Raw genomic sequence first — 21109 nt, forward strand, 5'->3', positions numbered from 1 at the left:
TAATCCCAGGGTCCTAGGATCGAGCCCTGCATTGGGCTCTCTGTTCCTCGGGGAGTCTGCTCTCCCTCTCCCTCTTCCTGCTGCTCCCCCTGTTTGTGCTCTCTCACTCGCTCACTCTCAAATAAAATCTTTTAAAAAAGAAAGAAAGAAAAAAAGAAAAGAAAAAGAAATGCATCCTGGCTGCTGGTCCCACGTCTCCTGTGGCCAGTGTGCAGACTGCTCTGAGTCAGTGCTACAGGCCTATGCCTTGCCAAGACTCACCACTGTCTGCCCAGCTCGGCCCCACAATACTGGTGGACCTCAGCAAATAGTCTGGGCCCCTGAGCCTGCAGGAAGTCGACAAGTGGCCACAGCATCCATTGCAAGTCAAATACACCAGGGCAGAGGTCGACGAGCTGGGCAAAGGCTGACACCCCCCAGGTTAAGAACCAGCCCACCAGTACTGCACAGGATGGCCTTGATCCAGGTAAACACTGCACCTTGGTCATGACAGACCCAGATGCTCCCAGCAGGAAGAATCCCAAATACAGGCAATGGCACCATTTTCTGGTGGTCAACATGAAGGGCAAGGACATCAGCAGTGGCACATTTCTCTCCGATTACATGGGATCTGGGCCTCCCAAGGCCTTCACTTTTACGTCTGGCTGGTTTACAAGCAGGATGGGCCACTGAAGTGTGACAAGGCCATTCTCAGCAACCAATCTGGAGACCACTGTGGTAAATTCAAAGTGGCATCTTTCCATAAAAACTATGAGTGTGGGCCCCTGGCGGCCGGCATGTGTTACCAGGCTGAATCGGACAACTGTGTGCCCAACTCTGTGAGCAGCTGTCCGGAAGTGAAGAAAAGACAGGAGGCCCATATCAGGCTCCCTGCTCGGCGGGAAGCCTGCTTCTCCCTCTCCCACTCCCCCTGCTTGTGTTCCCTCTCTCGCTGTCTCTCTCTGTCAAATAAATAAATAAAATCTTTAAAAAAAAAAAAAAAAGAAAGAAAAAGAAAAAGACAAGACAAGACAGGAGAGGGGAACATCTTGGAGACGCCCAGGAGTGCTCTCAAGCTCAGTGATGCCGGTAGATTTCTCCCCTTCCCCCCTCCCATTCTCACAGATAGTGCTTTACGGGGACCTTTCCTTCTACCTATCCTTTGTAATTCGACAGGATCATTCCCTTTATGTTCTGATCAAATCTGAACTCTGTTTTGGAGGACATGTTGGTAGTAGGATGGGGTGATAAAATTGTCAACATAAGAAGAGCAACCCAGAATTTAAAGAAGAAAAAATTCAAGTGAAAAGATCAGGTCTACAGTAATAGAGCAGAGCATCAAAGAATCTTTAAGAAAGGTTTAAAAAAAAACAGATTCATTGCCTCTGTCTTGGCGAGTCTCAGTCTGGAACTGTGCATAATGGCATCTTCTGGGTCACGTCTTCATGACAGTGTCTCTCACACCACTAGTCCCCAGTATGTTATGTCTGGGACTGGTTCCTGGGGGTCAGTGTCTCTGGTTCCTTTAAAGAGCAGTACTGGAGGGTGCCTAGGTGGCTCAGTCGTTAAGCATCTGCCTTCGGCTCAGGTCATGATCCCGGGGTCCTGGGATCGAGTCCCACATCGGGCTCCCTGCTCAGTGGGAAGCCTGCTTCTCCCTCTCCCACTCCCCCTGCCTGTGTTCCTGCTCTCGCTCTCTCTGTCAAATAAATAAATAGAATCTTTGAAAAAAAAAAAAAAGAGCAGTACTGGAAACAGCAATAGGGAGAGTTGCTTTGTGGTTCTGCGCAGTCGTCTAAATGAGTTGGGGGCTGGGTGAGAGGTGGTGAGAAACCCCCAAGTCTGCACTATTAAACTGATCACTCTTCACTGGTAGAAGAAAAGCCAGTCTGGAGTTCCAGAATGCTGTATTAACTCTGCTACTTGCTTAGAGTTGAATAAAAATAAAAACGTTCTGTGGAACCAAAAAAAAGAAAATGAAAGGCTTAAGTAAAAAATCTAACAAAATGTGGATAGGCTCTGTGTGCTGAAAATTATGAACCGTTGATAAAGGAGATTAAAGACAATGTAAAGAAGTGGAAAGACATGCTTTGTTTATGCACTGCAAGACGCGACATAGACAAGACTGCAGTTCTCCCAAAACTGACATACAGGCATGACACAATTCCCAGCAAAATCCCAGCATGAATGTTTATAGATACCGAAAAGCTTATTATAAAATGTATATGGAAAAGTAAAGGGCCTGTCTAGACAATTTGGGGGAAGAAAAATTCGATGGGAAGAATCGCTTTACCCAATGCTGAGGCTCACTACGTGACCACAGTAACAGCGCCAGTGAGCTCTGGCAGAACAGATCGACAGGCCAGAGCGAAGAACCCAGAACACACCAGGCGAATATGCCCAACTGATCACTCACAGAGGCAAAGAGCAGGTCCACAGAGTAAACATCATCTCTCCCACAAAGCGCAAGAGCAACTGGACCGCCCCCCCAAAAAAAAACCTCAACTGAAATTCATACCTTATACAAAACTTAACTCAAAATGGATCAAGAATTTAAATATAACATATAAAAATATATAAAAAAAAGAAAATCTTGGGGACCCAGGGTTATGAGGAAAGTTCTTACAGCACTAAACACACAATCATGGAAGAAAAAAATCAACAAACTGGACCTCAGCAGACTGAACACTTGTGCTCTGCGAAAAACCGCATGAAGAAGATGAAGCGACATGCCCCAGCCTGGCAGAACCTCTTTGCAAACCACGTGTCCAGTAAAGGACTTCTATCTAGCATACATCAAGAACTCTCTCAACAGGAAAAAAAAAAATCCCATTAGAAAGTGGGCAAAAACATGAGCAGATCTTTCACAGGAGAGGGTACACAGACAACAAATGAGCATGTTAACAGGTCTCAACATGACTGGCCAGGAGAGAAATGCAAAGTCAGGCCACCTCACATCTGCTAGAACGGCTGAAATAAAGCCAGTGATAACACCAGATGCCAGGTAGGATGTAGAAGAAATGAATCACTCCTAGATTGCTGGAGGGAATGTAAAATGGGGCAGCCACTCCGCAAAACTTGGCACTTTCTTACAAAACCAAACATGCAGGGGCACCTGGGTGGCTTGGTCGGTCGGGCCACTAACTCTTAGTTTTGACTCAGGTCGTGATCTCAGGGTCATGGGATCTAGCCCCCTGTCGGGCTCCTCACTCAGCAGGGGGTCTGCTGGAGATTCTCTCTCTCTCCCCCTGCCCCTCCCCCCACTCATTACCCCTCCCCTCTCTTTCTAAAATAAATCAACCTTTAAAAAAAACAAAAAACTGAACATGCATTAGCATACAACCCAGTGACTGCACTCTTGGGCATTTACCCAAAGAAATGAAAACATACAATCACACAAAAATCTATACACGGATGTTCATTGTACCTCTGTTCATAATAGTGAAAAACTGGAAACAGCCCAAACGTCCTTCTATGGTAGATAAGTTAAATAACTGTGATATTTCCATACTACAGAATACTATACAGCAATAAAAAGGAACAGACTACTGATTCAAGCAAGAATTTGAATGAATTTGAGTGAAAAAAGTCATTTTCATGACATTCTTGAAATAAAATTATAGAGATTAATGTGTGGCAACTATGTGTTGGTGGTTGCCAGGAGGTAAGCGTAGGGAACAGGGCAGGTGTGGCTGTAGCACGGGAGTATGAAAGGATCTCTATGCTGATGAGAGAGTTCAGTATGTTGAATGTAGTGGTGGTTACATGAATCTATACGTGTGATAAAACTGCACAGAACCGGGGTGCCGGGGGGCATCAGTCGGTTCACTGTCCAACTCTTGAAGCTCAGGTCCTGATCTCTGGGTCATGGGACTGGCCCCGCATCGGGCTCCACACTCAGCAGGGAGTCTGCTCGTCCCTCTCCCTCTGCTCCTCCCCCGGCATGCTCTATCAAATAAATAAAACCTTTTTTAAAAAGCTGCACAGAACTAGTCACACACACACACACACACACACACACACACACACACACACACACACACACACACACACCCGGCATGCTCTATCAAATAAATAAAACCTTTTTTAAAAAGCTGCACAGAACTAGTCACACACACACACACACACACACACACACACACACACACACACACACCCGGCATGCTCTATCAAATAAATAAAACCTTTTTTAAAAAGCTGCACAGAACTAGTCACACACACACACACACACACACACACACACACACACACACACACACACACACACACACAGTGCGTGCAACACCGGGGACAAACAAACACACCCCGTGGGTCGTCCAGGTGCTGGTCTCCCAGCTCTCGCCGTGCGCTGCAGTGAGGCCAGAGACTACCACAGAGCAAACCGGATACAGGGCACCGGGGACTTCCCTGGATTTTTCTGTACCTTCCTGTGCATCCGTAATTCTTTCTGAAAACTTTTAACTGAAAGCAAAATGGACTGTGGTGAAAGTGGTATAACTGCATATAGTTCCTAAAAATGACCAAACTTCACTTTTACAACAGATTACTCTGTTAGGTAAAATATATCTCAATAGAGCTGCTTTTAAAAAAGAAACAATAGTTGAGTCCTGACATATTTACGTATTTAAAGTGAATACTCGTACCTGATGGAGTATCAAGCACCAGACTTTCAGGATTCCTTCAAAACCCTCTGTAGTTCATCTCGGATTTTAACTGAAATATACTACCAGTTCATTTTTCTTTAAAAAGTTTCCTGAAATAATATATATACAATGGTTGCAACAACTTCCCTTTTATTATCACAAAAGTAGCAACTCTTTCCTAACACATCAAATACAGAAAGAAGCAAACATGGGCAGTCCCCTGCAAGTGAGTCAGCTGACTGTGAATGGTGCGGAGTTAACTCTGAAAACACATGGAGAAGACAAAGGCCAAGGTCAGCAGCTGAAGCGCCTGTCAGAGGGCACAGCTGAACTTGCACAGGAAACAACATATACTAGCTGCTGTTACTAGTACTGTTCTTGTTTTACTATTTAAAAATAAAAACACACGCTCCGATTTTCATCACAAGTGGCAGGATAGTTTAGTTTTACAGAAGAAAAGAGGAAATAATGTATTCCATACAAAAAGCAAGAATCTGTAATTTGAAAGAAATACTATTAGTCTCAGCAAATAATAAAACATATTGGTTATTTCTAAAATATCAATAAACGATCCCCTAAGTTAATTACAAATATTTGTAGTTAATACGTCTCTGATTATAAATTTTTATGTGCACTTTTTTCAAGATTCTTATCATACTGTGACTTCTAATATTCTGAAGTGTTTGGTTTTTTTTTAAGATTTTATTTATTTATTTGATAGAGAGTGAGAGAGAGCATGAGCAGGGTGAGGGGCAGAGGGAGAACCAGGCTCTCCGCTGAGCAGGGAGCCTGATGCAGGGCTCTATCCCAGGACTCATGACATGAGCTGAAGGCAGACGCTTAACTGAGCCACCCAGCCGCCCCTGAAGTGGTCTATTAAACATAAAAATTAGGGGTGCCTGGGTAGCTCAGTTGGTTGAGTGTCTGACTCTTAATTTCAGCTCAGGTCATGATCCTGGGGGCCCTGAGATAGAGCCCCGCATCTGGCTCCACGCTCAGTGGAGAGTCTACTTCTCTCTTTCTCTCTCTCCCTCTGTACCCCCACCCCTGCGCTCAAGTGCCCACACACACGCTCTCTAATAAATAAATCTTAAAAAAAAAAAAGTAATAAAAGTAAAGTTAACAGGAAGTGACAATCACAAGGCACCCAGTAAATATTTTCCACATTAAATGGTTATAAAATCCCAATGTTCGACTATTCTCCAACCCATTCAGAATTGCATACATTTTGTTATTTTTTAAGATTCATTTATTTATTTTAGAAAGTGCATACACATATGCAAGAGCACAGGGAGGGGGAGGGGCAGAAGAGAGAGAGAGAATCTCAAGCAGACTCCACACTAAGCGCTGAGCCCAATGCGGGGCTCGATCCCACGACCCTGAGATCATGACCAAAATAAGAGTCCGACACTTAACTGACTGAGCCACCTAGGCGCCCCCAGAATTCCATATATTTTAAAATACACTGTCTTGAGGCTTACGGGCTAGAACGGCCACCAGCCACACCACTCTGCAAGCTCGGTCTGTGAGCATCGTACCTTCTTCTCTCTCATGCGGTCAGCCTGCATGGTCTCTAGGCGGGCTTTGAAGTGCTCACAATCCATTCTCAGTTGCTCTAATTCTTGCTCTTTCCTTTCCAGTTCTAGAAGAGAGACAATAACTCAATGTTTCAAGTCACGAATCTCCTCTAAGAATCCAATGTGCCTAACATCTTAGGAAAACGGGCCACTGGCTGCTCAGGTGGGATTAGTCACAGAACCGGTCCTTCGGTGGCCAACATTTGAAAGCTCTGCTTTTCAGGTTTCTATCAGTTTTTAGCCCATACCAGAAAGTACTTTTGTTGTTGTTGTTTTCAGTCTTATGTTGTTAAGACCTCATCTTACTGCCAGACTTGTACTCAAGGTTTTAAGGAAGTGGGTTATGTAAGAGATTGAAAGCAGGGCTGAGAAGCCCGACTGTCTCGTGGCAGACTTGTATCTGCTCCATCAAAAGCGGGAGGCAGCTCAGCGAGGAGACGGCGCCAGCCGGGGCTGATTCACAGCGCTCGTCTCACCAACTGGCAGACTGACTCAGGAGGAAGAACTGCAGTGGCAGTCAGTGGAGGGCTGGCAGCAATGGTGAGCAGACAGGAAAAGGCCCAGTGAAAGCAGGGAACTATGGCTTTCTTCCTCTCCACCAGATTCATTTAGATGGTGATTCAAATCGCCAACAAAAATCCCCAAGACATCCACCTTAATGTCTGAAATCAAAAGTTTTATCAACTTTAAATGAAAGATATTATGATGCAGAAATACTGACATTTAAAAGCAAAGAAATATAGAACTTAAAATTTTAAGCGTCTTGACTTCAGGCACTAAGAAATCATCAATTTTTATGCTACCGTATATACTGAGATTCGAGGTGGAATACAGTACTCAGAGTTAATGGCGTACCTTCTCTGATGAAAGTAGCAATGCTTGTGGACAGTGATTCCCAAATGCTAGTGTCCACCAGAATCCTCTACAGGGCTTGTTCAAACACAGGCTGCTGCCCCCTCCCCCCCACCCCAATCATCGTCAGTGTTTCTGATTCAGCAGGCCTGACGTGGGCCAGAGCATCTGCACTTCCAGCAAGTTCCCAGGTGAGGCAGATGCCACTGGTCCGGGAAGAGACTTTGAGAAAGCGCTTCAGGACAACAGCCTGGTCTCTGGTCATTAACAAAATGAAATCAACACAAAACCAGTGAACACCAATGAGGGAGCCCAGCCTCAGGAACGTGGGGGCGGAAAAAACAGAAGGCAGTGGGAGGCAGCAGCCTGAAAACTGGCACCTCCCCCCACCTGAGAGGGGAGATGGCTGACAGCGCTCCGTCCAGTGAGGGCAGACAAGAGGAGGCGGGCGGCTTCATGGCCAGACTCGGAGAAGGCGGGGGGGGGGGGGGGCTGCCAAGAACAGCAGGGGCAAACCCAGAGCTCTGGAGAAATGAAGGGAGTCTGCATTTCCCAGGGAACCTTTGCCCTAGAGGGAAGATGAGCACCTAATGCTAAATATTCAGTTACAGATTATGAAACCAGCTGGCAGAACTTCTCTTAAAATGCATTTCTCAGAAACCACGTGAAGTAAAGTGGGACTATCTCTTCTGCCTCAAATCTTCCCTTCTACAATCACACTGTGGGACTCTCCCCGGAATTCTACTCTGCCCTCCAAATGCTGGCTGCCCAAGAAATCAACTATCAGTCAAGGGCTATGCTTTAAAAGCTACACAGCTGCCCTGCGTCACAATGTTAAATGAAAACTTACGTAGTTATAATTATGAATGAACTATGACGTGCGTATGGTCACCAAAAAACAAAATGAAAAAAAGGAACTACAATAAAATTACTAGTGCTGCAAACTTTTTCTTTGCGGTTCACTTTTCAATTTTTGTGTATCATTAAAGCTGTATGTCACTCAAACGTGGCAAAGAAGATATAAAATTCCATCTCTACAAGCCTTACTGTGTATAAAAATATGTGGGAATTAATACTGGCCACCCAAAAGATTTTCATTAGGGCAACTTCATAATTGCTCCGTGTAGCCGTACATGACCTTCCACAGGCTACTATAATGAGGGGACAGCGTCAGACGTCCCACTCTCCCCCAGGCACCCCCGAGAATTCAAAGTCAGCACCCTGGGCGCCACACCTGCCCACCCCCAACACCCGGAGGCGGCAGGTGCCTTTCTGCTGCACGAGGCCGCCGCCTTGTGGCCAGCTGGGAGCACTGCCGCCACCTTCCAACAAGACCGGCAAACCCTTGCTTTCTCAGCCTGGCCCCCAGCAGTGCCTGCCACCCTGAACAAACCCCACAAGGCAGGCATTTTCAGGGTTCGTTTTCTGATACACCCCAAATCCCTACAATGGTGCATGGAATTTAACAAATATTTGCCACACAAATGAATTTCACTTCTCTACCCATTCCTTCTGCTAATCCTTGAGTAGAAAAAAATACACAGCCACTTTGGTTCTATGTCTCCTAATGAGAATATACCGCTTCTGTGATTTTTTTTTTTTTTTAAAACACCAGGGGCAGAAAGAATATGGACAGTGAGTGACACATTCTGCGCAGTCAAGACGTTGTCTTACCCAGCCTCCACACCAGAAAAGGGGAGAAGCTGCCACTCAGCCCAAACTGTCTTCGAACTGCTCATCGTTAGCACTCACAATGAAGGAGAAATCTCCATTTAACTGTTAACCGAATGAAAGGGTGGCCAAGACAGACTCCCAATATATAGAAACAATCTGCATCACAGGCCACTTCCATATGATACGGCTTCTGAAATTCACAATCTTTTTTTGAAAGTTTTAAGAACACGAGAATGGCTGTATCTCTTCATGCTTAACTTATTCACCGGAAGGGCAGAGAGAACTATTACCGAGAGGAGACCGAGCTACAAAGGAAAAGCAGCATTTCCAAAACACTGAGCAAAGAAATGTAAACCATACGAAAGGGATCAATGTCTCCTACCCTTTCTTTACCACCTGGCATGCTTATAACAAGCATAATAAACTATCAGTTGTTTTGTGTTAATATGAAAGGATTGGTTTTGACCAAAACAGCTTAAAGTCTCAAATCCAAAATAAAGGGGTTTTAATAGCTCTTAACTTCTCCCTTCATATCACTAATAGGTTCAGAAAAGATTTTACAGTTCGCTGCTAATAGACCCCATCTTTACTGTGAATTGAGATTTGGAAGGTATGTAACCAAGCACCATAAAGTGGATGGCTTATGACAACAGAAACATCTCCCCTAGTTCTGGAGGCTACAGGCCTGAGACCAGAGTGTCAGCAGGCTCAGGCTCTCTCTGGAACCTGTGGGCAAGGATCCTTCCCTGGCTCCTCCACCTTTCAGCAGCCTCGATCTCCCAGAATTCCCAACTGCCTCCCTGTCACTGGGCCTTCTCCCAGTCTCTTCACATCAGCTTCCCCGTGCACGTCTGTCTCTGTGTCCAAATGTACCCTTTTATAAGGACACCAGTCATTCTGGATCAGGTTCACCACCCTAAAGACCTCGTTTTCACTTAATCAGCCTGTCAACAATTTAAGTTCAAAAAGTGAAAAAATGAGGGCGCCTGGGTGGCTCGGTTGGTTGAGCGACTGCCTTCGGCTCGGGTCATGATCCTGGAGTCCCGGGATCGAGTCCCATGTCGGGCTCCCTGCTCGGCGGGGAGTCTGCTTCTCCCTCTGACCCTCTTCCCTCTCGTGCTCTCTATCTCTCATTCTCTCTCTCTCTCAAATAAATAAATAAAAATCTTTAAAAAAAAAAAGTGAAAAAATGAAAAAATGAGACTATTTCAGCGTTCATTAAAAAGGGGTGGGGGCTTCAGTTAAAGAGCTTAAGTGCATTTCAAATCCTTCTACCCACTATAAGCCAGCCAAACAACACTTTTGTCAATTTTTTTAAAACAATTCAAAGGGGGTGGGTGAGGGGAAAGAGTTGGAACCAGAGCATGGAAATAGCATTTTTTTTCCTGCACTGCTAAAAATCTGCTCCCCAAACCACTCTTCATCTTCTAACTTAAAGGCCATTTGAGTTATCTTTTATAAGATGAAGAAAATGTGTGACTAACAGGAATTTGTTCTATACTGGCATTGCCAATGGACTTGGCAGCACCTTGTATCACTAACTTCAACATCTGAGGGTTGGAGCTCCTTGGTCTACCTGTCAATTACCAAGGAAAAGGGTCAGATTTTGTCCTTTGCATACCCCTACATTACCTAGCTGTGCTTGACAGATGCCAGGCAGAGAGTGAACACCTCCCTGATGGACTTATCAACTACATTCACTGAACACTTGAAAATAAATACCATCACAAAATACTAAGATCAGTCTTGCTGAAGTCAATCAAATGAGTTTTGCTAACGTACTTTTCAAACCAGAGAGTCAGGAAATGTTTTCATTTATTGGCATACAAATACGAAGTTAACGACTGGGTGTCAGGAGTGATATACTCAAATAACGTATGTCTCTACTTTCTCCATCTTGGCTACCTTCCCCTCCTCTGTCCGTAAGCCCCTGTAAGTCTCTCTTCTTCTCTCCCAGGCCACTATACGCTGGACCATCTCCACGTGCCCTTTAGATCCATTCTCCACCCTGCTCTGTGCTCCCCAGAAGCTAAAGTCATCATCCACAGCACCCGGGATTCCTGGCTTTTTGCTTCCTGTTAGATTTGGATAGTGACAGGCTCCACAGGGACCAGGGACGAGAGGAGACCTGGGACGTTTCCTTCTCCATTGTGTCATCTCTGCCAATCTTCCTTCCCAATACAACGACCAGTCTAGGATCAGGTATGGCCTTTGGTTTTATCTTTAGCCTCCTTTAATTTGGAACATCTCCACCGCCTATCTTTACTGTATGACATTACGATGTGTTTTTAACAATTTAAAAATCACAACCACCTATATGGAAGGACTTCCATTTCCAGCTATGATGGATCAATCATCAGATCAATCTTCCCACTGAGAATAATTAGAAAAGCAGAATTTAAAAAAACTAACTCCTCTGAAGGTGAGAGTTACTGACTCACAGGGGCCCTCAGGCCAGGACCTAGAGAGGGCGAACATGCACCGAGGTGCAGGAGCCCAGCCTCCCACCCCACTCCTCCCAGGGACTTTGACATATTCCAAAGCAGCACAACAGGCAGAGGCAGCAAAGCTGGGCAGAGCGGTCAGCGGTGGCATGGAGCTGCGAAATGAAAATTCAGGACAGAGCTGTCGGACAGCCAAGACTTAGGGTGGCCATGATCCCGGAGGAGATGGAAGCACAGAAAAATGGGCTGACGGCACAGCCGTCTCCCTCTCCCAGGTGCTCAGCAATGCGTAAGTGGGCACACAGAGGCTGCAGAGGTGGGCAGACATTGGGGGGCGGGGGTGTCGTGCACGACTTGCTAGAGAAAAATACTATCATCCAAAGTCTCTACAAGTTTTCACTTTAAAAAATCCATTAATCAGTAAAAATTACCACGATTACCAAGAGGGAAAATAGACACTACAAGCAGACCAAAAGATGATCCAGCTAATGGATTTACCAGATTCAGACTTTAAAATAACTGTGGTTAATGTTCCAACAAAAAGGCAGAAAGAATTTTATCAGGGAGCTGGAATAAAACACAACGAAGTAAAAAATCAATATAAAAACTAATAAATACTAATAACAATATAAAAATAAATAATAAAACCAATGAAGAATTCAGAATCAAATCCACACATACACAGCCATTGAGAACAAAACCAACCGTGTAGTACAGGAGGGGAAGGTTGACTTTTCAATGACTGGTGCAGGGCCAGTTGGCCACATGTGGCTAGTGGCTGTTTTTTTAAACAGACAGGGACAACATGAATCACATAATACCTTCATCATCACAGAAAGTTCTACTGGACCATGGTGACATGCACAAATTTTAAATTACACAAAATAACTTTTTTTCTGTTCCAAGAGAAAATCAGTCAAATCTCCCCCCAGTGTATCATGGTTGCACTAGTTTATATTCATTACTGATGTTCACGGAACAAAACAAGGCCGGTTCACAGTATTAACACTTAAACATGAATTTAAGTAAATTTTAGAAGGTCAAAACTAATGTTGCAGATTTTAAAGTGTCAGAAATGAGACTGCAATTTATGTTTGATGTCAACAGGAAATGTTACATAATTCCAACAGAGACTCTGGGTTGAGTATCTGACACCTGCCACTAAGATTTGTTTCTAAATTTATCATCGAGTTGTTTCTAAATTATATCCTCTAACATGGCAAAGGCAGCATATGCATTTGAAAAGCATTCTATAGGAGAGACCAAATGGCTTTTCCACCATCTCTCTCCAAATGAACCCGTGCCAGTAAGACAGGCAAGGAATTATTAGACCTTGTGACTTCACTGTGAGACAAAAACGTCTGACCCCACTGGCTTCAAGCTTCCGGATGTCTCATTGAAAAGCATCCTGATGCTTCAAAGTGAAATGCTTAAAAACTTCACCATTTGCAATTCCTTATCTCTGTGATTTGTCTTTTCCTTGTTACCTAACAACCAAAACTAAAAACAGAAATTGGACCCTGAGGATGGTACTGCATCTGATTTCCGAAATCTCTAATATTATATTTTGTTTTCATCAAAACACCTCCACTGTACCGATTTTACAAGTAATGTTCTAAACAGAATTTTTTAAATATGCAAAAAATACAACTTTTATCTATTTTACATATTGAACCACATACTAAATAGGATTTTATTTTTTAAAAAATAGGATTCTAGGGGTACCTGGTAGCTCAGTAGGTTAGCGACCAAGTCTTGATTTCAGCTCAGATCATGACCTCAGGGTTGTGCAATCGAGCCCCAAGTTGGGGGGGGGGGGGTCCACGCTCAGCAGGGAGTCAGCTTGAGGTTCTCTCCCTCTGTTCTCGGAAGCTAAGCAGGGTCAGGCCTGGTTAGTACTTGGATGGGAGGTTCTCTCCCTCTGCCCCTCCCCCACTTGCACGTGTGCACACGAGCTCTCTCTAAAATAAATAAGTCTTTAAAAAATAGGACTCTGGTTTAAAACAAACATTTTGACACACATTGACGCGGTAATAACTCCGCCATTGTTAGATGAACAGATGCTAAAGGGTGAGAGACAAGGGGGTGGGCTGACTTTTACCAAGTACTTCCAAGGCTCTGCTTTGCCAAGTCATCTTATGGAGGCATGAGGACACCATGGGTACCCCCATAGTACACAGATAAGAAAAAGAATTCAAACGAGGTCAGTCGTACTCCAAAGCTCCCTACACCTTTTCTAAATTCAGAGTGACGCTGTTCAAGCCAGAACGGAGAGTGCCGGGTCAAGAACAGAGCACTTCCTTCACTCCACCAAACGTTCAGTGGCCCCCTCCACCTGAACAGGTCCTCTTCCCTGAGGGCGCCCCTGGAGCCCCACACGACGCCATGCGCTTCCCAAAGACAGTCTCATCTTTTTTTTTTTTTTTAAGATTTTATTTATTTATTCATGAGAGACAGAGGGGGAGAGAGAGAGAGAGAAGCAGAGGGAGAAGCAGGCTCCCAAGGAGCAGGGAGCCCGATGCGGGACTCGATCCCAGGACCCTGGGATCATGACCTGAGCCGAAGGCAGATGCTTAACCATCTGAGCCACCCAGGCGCTCAAGACAGTCTCATCTTAAGCCTCGCCAACTCCTGTCCCCATTTTACAGACAGGGAAACACCTGGGAGTTTGTCCAAAGCGGTGTACAGGCTGCTCCGTATTTCCGCTGCCGAGCTCTGCCCTCCCTTCTTCACCAAGACTAACCATTTCTTCATACGTCCCTTCCACGCCATCTGCACAGCCATACTCCCACACTCGGATGAGTCCAAGACCTTCCTTGGGGAGCACTCTATCATTAATTCTCCTTCATCTTCCACCCAATTCTTCCAACTTATCCTTCACTCAGATACGAAAATCATTCCCCTGAAAATGTAATTTTAGTCGCATTTTGATATCATTTCCATGGGGTAACTTCCACCTGCCGCTCATCTCAAATTAAAAACAATAAGCTACGATTATTTCGTCTTCTATAAGCCACTGACATTTAATGACCTTGACTCTGCTATACCCCAATCCTTGCTCCACATATTAAGCAGCAAAACGAGCTTCTCAGCCAGCAATCACCTCTGCCGTCTCTCCCACCTGTGACTCTCACACCCGCCATCGCCCAGCTGAAAACACCTTCCTCTTATCCTTCTAACAAAGCATGCCTCACTCCTCAATGCTCATCTACTCCCAGAAGATTTCAGGCAACAGCCTAGCCAGTACGCTTCCAAATTCCACCATCTACCTGCCCGGTTTCCTAAAGGGAGTTACTATGCTAGAGTCAGAATGAAGTCCCATTCACTACTTGGCACTCGTTTTATCAACGTGGGTCCTTTCGGGCCTGAGCCCATCCAAGCCAACCATACCTACACTCCAAAAGAAGCTTCCCCTCGAACCAGGTATAGTTGCCCTCTCCTCTCGCCCGGCCTGCATTCATTCCTCCCTTTGTGCTGCCCTTTGCCACTTGCTAAGCTGAGAAGCATACACCCACTATAGAAGCAAAGGAAGCTTTGATACTGGTCAAAGCCAAGAGCCCTCCTGGACTACGGGGCCAGGAAGGCAGAGGGATCAACATGTCCTACAGCTCTTGCTGCCTCCTTGTGATCCTTGGATTGTCTCTGGGGGAGCCATTCTCAAGGCCATGGCTCATGTGATTTGTCTCAGAAGGCCCAGGGAAGAGTCACCGGACCCAGTCTCTACAAAAAGAAAAAGGAGGGAATCTTTGTTTTCCTTCATGTCACCGAAGTAGCAAAAATTCAGCAGCCAAAAATGAGTAAAAGATGCCCTAGGAGGACATCTTCTAGGCCAGGTCTCAGGCCAGAGAAGCAGAAGGCTCCAAGGGCCAGCTCAAGTTCAAAGTTCACAGTAAAGCCTCCAGCACAAGCCTGTACCAAGTCCTTTCTCCACTTTGACCCTCCCTTTCTCTTAACACCCAGGTGCCTAGAGCACACTAGCTTCGTGAGATACCAAGCAATTTAGAAAGAAGAACATACAGAGACGGGGTGGGAAGTCTCTCAGGACCAAATACTCAGGCACAGAGAACACAACAGGGGGCAAAAACAGGGGCCCTGCCCTCCCGCCCACTTACACAGTAGGATGACAATGAAGCGACTTCATCTGAAGCACAGTACCACGTGCTGTAGGAACACCTGACAGGATTAACAGGAGGACAGAGCTTATCTAGGCAGTCAGATAAGGACGTGAGTCTGCACCTGAGGCTAAGTCCAATAATACAAAGTCTTTCGAGCCACCATACCATTTTGTTTAGGTTTTTGGGTGGTAGTGTTTTGGGAGGAGGTGTTTTTTTGGTCTTTATCCTAAAAGCAAGGAGAAGCCATTGAAGACATAAGCAGGGGAATGACATAACCAAACTTAACTATTAAAAACTACGCAGGCGACAGTGTACAGGACAGACTAGAAAGTGACAATGAGGGGACAGACGGGGGGCAGAGATTCGGGGAACACGATGGTGGCCTGGGCTCGGTGGTGGCAGTGGAGGCAGGCTAGTGAATTCAGGACACAGCCACGAGGGGAAATGTGCAGGACTTATGGGAAGAGAGGTTGGGGGGCTGGAAAGAGAGTGAATAACGAAGAGAGGTGGGCAAGGAAGAGGATCCTAGGCCTCCAGGTGGACGCTTAGGCCCTGGGGGGACTGAGGAAGCCCGGTCTGCGGTGGGGTAAGGGGATGGACAGCATGAGTCAGAGGTAAGAAAGTAGAAATCTGTCCTGCAGTCTGTTAGGCTGCGTCAACAGAGGTATAAAGCCAGCCTCCAAGTGAACAGGAAACAATGTTTCTCCCAAGAACAGACTGGACAGTAAAGTATCATGAAGACCCCTTTCAGTGACTGCTGATTTCTTATTCACAAAAAGCTTATTTTATAAAATCCCAGACCGTCAGAAATTCTGTTGTTTGGAATTATACCAGTAAAAAGGAAACATCCCACTGTCCCTGTAGGATCGAAGTAACTAGGACAAAGGGGAGCAGCCTTGATTTCTAGCTAGCTGCAGAGCTCCAAATGAGGGATTTCCGGACACAATATCCTACATCGAGCTAAACTTTGTAGTTTTCAAAGAAATGAGGCCTGGGCCCACTGTAGTAGGATACGGTGATGGCCCCACACACAGCCCTACTTTGCTTACAGCCCATCGAAGTGTGGTTTAATGTGCACTTCACCTAAATTCTACTCTTCCCCAAAACCCACAGCAACACTAGCCTTTCATTGGCAAGATGCCCACAGTTCCTCTGGGGTGTGTCTCCCTCGTGGCAACAAACCAATAAACCTGATCTCGTGGGACTACAGGTGCTTCCTGATGGCTGCAGGCTGATTAGGCTAAGACAAACATGGAGAATTTGAAACGATGGTGAAACGAGCAAGAAGAAAAGCCAAGTAGGAGCTGGACACAGGGCCCCAACTAAGCCTGGGGGTCTGGGCCAAACCCAGGGCCAGAGCGAAACCTAGGAGCCACTGGCATCAAGATGGGCACCGAAGCTGTGTGTGCATGACACCGCCCATGGAAAAGCCGTGGAGTGAGGACAAGGGGCCTAGGCCTGAACCTCGGGCAGCTCCAGTAGCCGAAAGGCTGCTGCAGAGGACGCATCAGCAAAGCAAACCAAGACAAGATGGCCAGAGAGCGGGAAGAGATGACTACAGGGCCTGGGGACCGTGAGGCAAGAGCTCCTAGAGTCTAACTCTGATCAAGTCACCACAGATTCATCTGTGGCCCTCGCTCTCGTATGTACCACAATTTTGATTTTGTGATCTCTAAAGATTGACTCATGCTAATCAATTCATGAGACCCTGATGTCGTTTTCAGAATGCCAGCTTAGTAATTTGCAGTGAGACATAACCACTCAGCACGCTGACACGCTCTACTCTGGGTCAGCACCTTCCTTCCCTAACGATAAATGCACGTGGGTGACTAGCTGCTCTCAGAAGGCCTCTGGCTGAGCATGGGATCAGAACCAGGGACTAAGAAGCCAATGACCTGGAGCTACAATATAATCAGTGACCTAGAGCATATCCCACAGGGTCTCCATGGGAGACAAAATCCCAGACGTGGAGATTTGTGGAAAGGACTGCTTACAGAGAGGAGAGCAGGGGCTGGTGAGGCACCGAGAGACTAGCACCAAGTCCTCCAGATGGAGGAATCGGAGAAAAACTGATACCAGAGCCCAGCGAGAACTGAGACTGTCAAGGAGGTCCTAGAGTGGGAGTCACAGCTATGGAAGGAGCAGGAGGAAACACCCCAGTCTCTCGCTCCGTCCGTGACGCCTTCCACTGGTGAGCCCTGCTGGCGGCCAGCAAGGAAGTCAGAGGCAGGCAGGGAGCAGGCGTACCGTCCAGAGCATGCCACAGGGCAGCACAGGGTGGATCTGAAGATTCCGAAGAGAAACTAAGCAGCACGGGGGCTATGGTGACCATGAGCATTTTCCCTTCTAACTGTGCATGGCTGCCCTCTTGACCAGGTGCCATCTGCACAAACCAGAAGTGTGTACTGTTGAGTCCAGATACCTTCCTGTCTGCACCAGTGCTGGAGAAACACTCTGGGCCCCTCAGAAACACTTCTCCCAGAGACCATGCAGGGACGGTGAGTAGTCCAATGCAGGGTGCCAGACCAGCTGTAAGCACCAAAGGCTGATTTAACTGTAATTCAGCCTCAGTTAGGCAAGTGCAGAATTGATCCCAGAATCTAAAAACTTTTAATAGGTTCCCAGACTGATACCTGATGTAATGGCTCAGGTCAAATCTCAAACTCCGAATGGATAAGTCCTGGCAATTCTGGACTTAAATCAGTGCTAGAAACTGACCTGTCAGGGCTGGCGGGGCACCTGGGTGGCTCAGTCACCATCTCCAACTCTTGGTTTCGGCTCAGGTCATGATCTCACGGTCAGGGGATCAAGCCCACATCAGGCTTTGAGCTCGGCAGAGAGTCTGCTTCGGATTCTCTCTCTCCATCTGCCTCCCCCCCCCCACCCCCCCCCCTGCCAACCCCGTTCTCTAAAATATATAAATAAATCTTTAAAAAAAACTGACATGTCCATTCACCTAGAAACAAGGAAACACACACCTCTCTCTACAGACACACTTAACTCCATGCAAGGTTTCCATGCGGCAAGATCTTTAACTTACACAAGCACCTAAGTTGTAGAGTGGCGCTTTCCAATTACAAGAGTATCAAATTTTTACGTCAAGGGTGAGAGCTGGAAAGAGAAGACACACTCCAGGAAGCTGGCCACTCCTCCCCCGATGCCAACTTCCACGTCTGAGCTACCCACTCCAGGGTGCCCCTCTGTGTCCCACCCGACCGTCCCAAAGGTCAGCACAAGGACTTGGCAGCATTAGGGTTTATGCACCACCACTCCACGGTTGTTCCCGTAAGACCAACCCGCCGGCGCAGGCTGCTGTCCCCGCCCACGACTCTGCTAAATGGAGGTAAGACTCACTTTTTTCTACAATCTTTAATTTCTGGAAGCTTTCCAGCACTTCCCCGTTTAGTATTCGGGGTAAGAAGTCCCGGATCTGCATGACTTCGGTCGTCAGCCGTTCCAGGTCCTTCTTCCTGACTTTAACGAACTCCTCTTTAGTCCCCACGTGCTAGAAGAAGCAGAGTTTAACAGCGTTACGTCTCCGCGCGGACGACTGCGGCGCGAGTCGGCGGGCTTCCTTCCCTCGACACCTCCCGCCCGCAACGGCCTCAGAAGCACGTCTGCAGCCGACGCGCCCTCTGCTCTGCGAACTTCAAAGGGGGAGCCGGTCTTCGTCTTCCATCTGCACCCGAGCCCTCCCCCGAACGCCAAGGGGGATGCCGGCCGCTGCTTCCGTCCGTCCGGCGCCCAGCTCCCGGAGACGAAGCGGACGTTCAGCGGCCCCCACTCAGTGCCCCCCCGTTAGCCTGCTCCGCGCTTCGAGGCGTCGGGCCACCAACAGAGGCACGCGCAGGCGGAGCGACCCTCAGCGAACGCCGTCAGCCGGGTCTCCCCCATCCCGCGCAGCGGAGGCCACAGCATCGGAACCTGCGGCCAGCGCCGTCCCTGCAGCTGGCACCGAGGGCCGGGCTCGGGCCACGCGTCCCACCGTCGCGCCCCCGGCCCCAGGGCGCAGCCCCCGCACGCTCGGCGGCGGCGGCGGCGGCCCCAGCCCCACCCCGGGGGCCACCCTGCCACGGACGAGGCCCAGGGCAGTCCGGGGAGCCACGGGGCAAGACCAGGCGGGTCGCCACACAGGCTGGGCCTCCTCACTGACCCGGAAGGCCTCCTCAGCGCCGCCCGCCTCGCTCATGGCCGCCGCCGCAGCCTCGGCTCCCTGCGCCTGCGCAGCGGCGCGCCCTCTGACCCCTCACGCCCGAAAGCGCGGGAATGCGTCCACACCGGCGTCGGAAAACGGAGAGCAGCGAGGCTCAAACTTCGAAGAGTTTGAGCGGCATTCTCGGCCCCGCGCGCGAGGGCTGGGGTCGGAGAGATTCCGCGTCGGCTTTCCTGGCTTAACCGGATTTTTAAACTCGTTAACTGCAAAGTAGAAGGACGGTGAGACCCAAGTGTGAGTGTCAAGTTAAATAAGTCGAACTGGACCTTTCCTGTTTGGCAAGAGACGCTACACTAAGGGACGATGCTTTCAAGGGCACCGCCCGCACGGGGTTGGCGACTATGCTCCCTCGCTGGGCTCTAAGCTCCGTTAGCAAGGCTCGAAGCCTTCTGACGGCAGGCTCCTCGTCTGCCCTGGATAGGGAAGGTCAGTCCAGCCATCTGGCTAAGCAACTGAGACGACCACCATGAATTGGAAGATGCCATCTCATCCATTCACTTGCCCCCACATGCCCACCGAGTCTGCAAATTAGGGTGCAGCCTGTGGGTTCAGATGTACTGGGTTATTGCACAACCAGCCTGTGGGTTCAAATGTACTGGGTTATTGCAGGGAGCCAACACCAGAGTCCTCTGAATATTCTCCAGGCCTGGGAACAGACTCACAAGTACACGCTCTGAATCTCTGCGCCCATGCCGGGACCTGTACCAGCCCATCATCCCCTGCATCTGTCCGTGTACCTGCCTCTGTCGCTGCTATCCCCTACACCAAGACCTGCCTCTGCCCCTGCCATCCCCTGCACCAGGATCTGCCCCTGACCTTGCCATCCCTTACACTGGAAACTGTCTCTGCCACCACCTGGACTGGGACCTGCCCCTTCCAACCCCTGCACAGAGACCTGACCCTGCCCCCGTCCCTCCCATCCGCTGCACCGAGACCTGCCCCTGCCATCCCCTGCAAAGAGCTGACCCTGCCCCTGCCCCTGCCATGCCCTGCACAGAGAGCTGACCCTGACCCTGCCATCCCCTGCTTCGGGACCTGATCCTGACCCTACCATCCTGTGCACCGGGACCTGCCCTGTCCCTACCCCTGCCCCGCCCCTGCCCCGGGACCCGGATACGGGGGACGCTGGAAGGCACTGCCTCCAACAGCAGCAGAGGCTCAGACCTGGCCCCGATCAGGGCGAGCCCTCAGTGGGGCTGTCCCCAACATCCCGCCCATAACCCCGACGACTGCCGTCCTTCTCAGGCTCCACCCCGCATTGGAGGCTCAAGGAGTCCAATACAATTAAAAACTCGGCGCCGTCTGTCTCGTAGGTGAGCAGTCGATCGGATGGAGTTTTCGTAGAGTGGGCTTAAAGATTCTAGACCACTGAAATTGGCCATCCGTCTCTTCCTGGCCAAGACCCAACGCTAGCTAACCTCGCCGCCAAACGCCCGGAGCCGTGGCGACCGACAGACAGCCGAGGTGTGAAGGCGCGACCGAACCCCGACTGGGTTGCTCCGCCCGCTGCCAAGGTCTGCAGCGCTCGCCCCCACAACGCGGGCGAGCGGCGGCGGCCGGCGCCTTTGTGACGCCATCAGCCTGCGCGCCGCCGCCGCCGCCGCCGCCGCCG

At 48.4% G+C, this 21109-nt stretch overlaps 1 protein-coding gene and 1 pseudogene across 1 annotated transcript in view; one reads left to right on the forward strand and one right to left on the reverse strand.

Moving 5' to 3' along the window:
* The window catches only part of LOC113916743 (heat shock transcription factor 2 binding protein), a 98265-nt gene extending 77218 nt beyond the window's left edge, over nucleotides 1-21047 (reverse strand). The window contains exons 1-4 of the mRNA XM_027583609.2: nucleotides 20916-21047; nucleotides 19438-19700; nucleotides 18639-18789; nucleotides 6161-6264 (exon numbers count right to left, since the gene is read on the reverse strand). Coding sequence (XP_027439410.1) covers nucleotides 6161-6264; nucleotides 18639-18789; nucleotides 19438-19473 — 291 coding nt within the window. The 5' untranslated portion in view covers nucleotides 19474-19700; nucleotides 20916-21047. The remainder of the gene's footprint in view (nucleotides 1-6160; nucleotides 6265-18638; nucleotides 18790-19437; nucleotides 19701-20915) is intronic.
* Nucleotides 243-4430, forward strand: LOC113917262 (annotated as a pseudogene).
* Nucleotides 21048-21109: the final 62 nt, after the last annotated feature.

The sequence above is a fragment of the Zalophus californianus genome, chromosome 1 (genome assembly GCF_009762305.2).
Source record: "Zalophus californianus isolate mZalCal1 chromosome 1, mZalCal1.pri.v2, whole genome shotgun sequence".
Lineage (NCBI taxonomy): Eukaryota > Metazoa > Chordata > Mammalia > Carnivora > Otariidae > Zalophus > Zalophus californianus.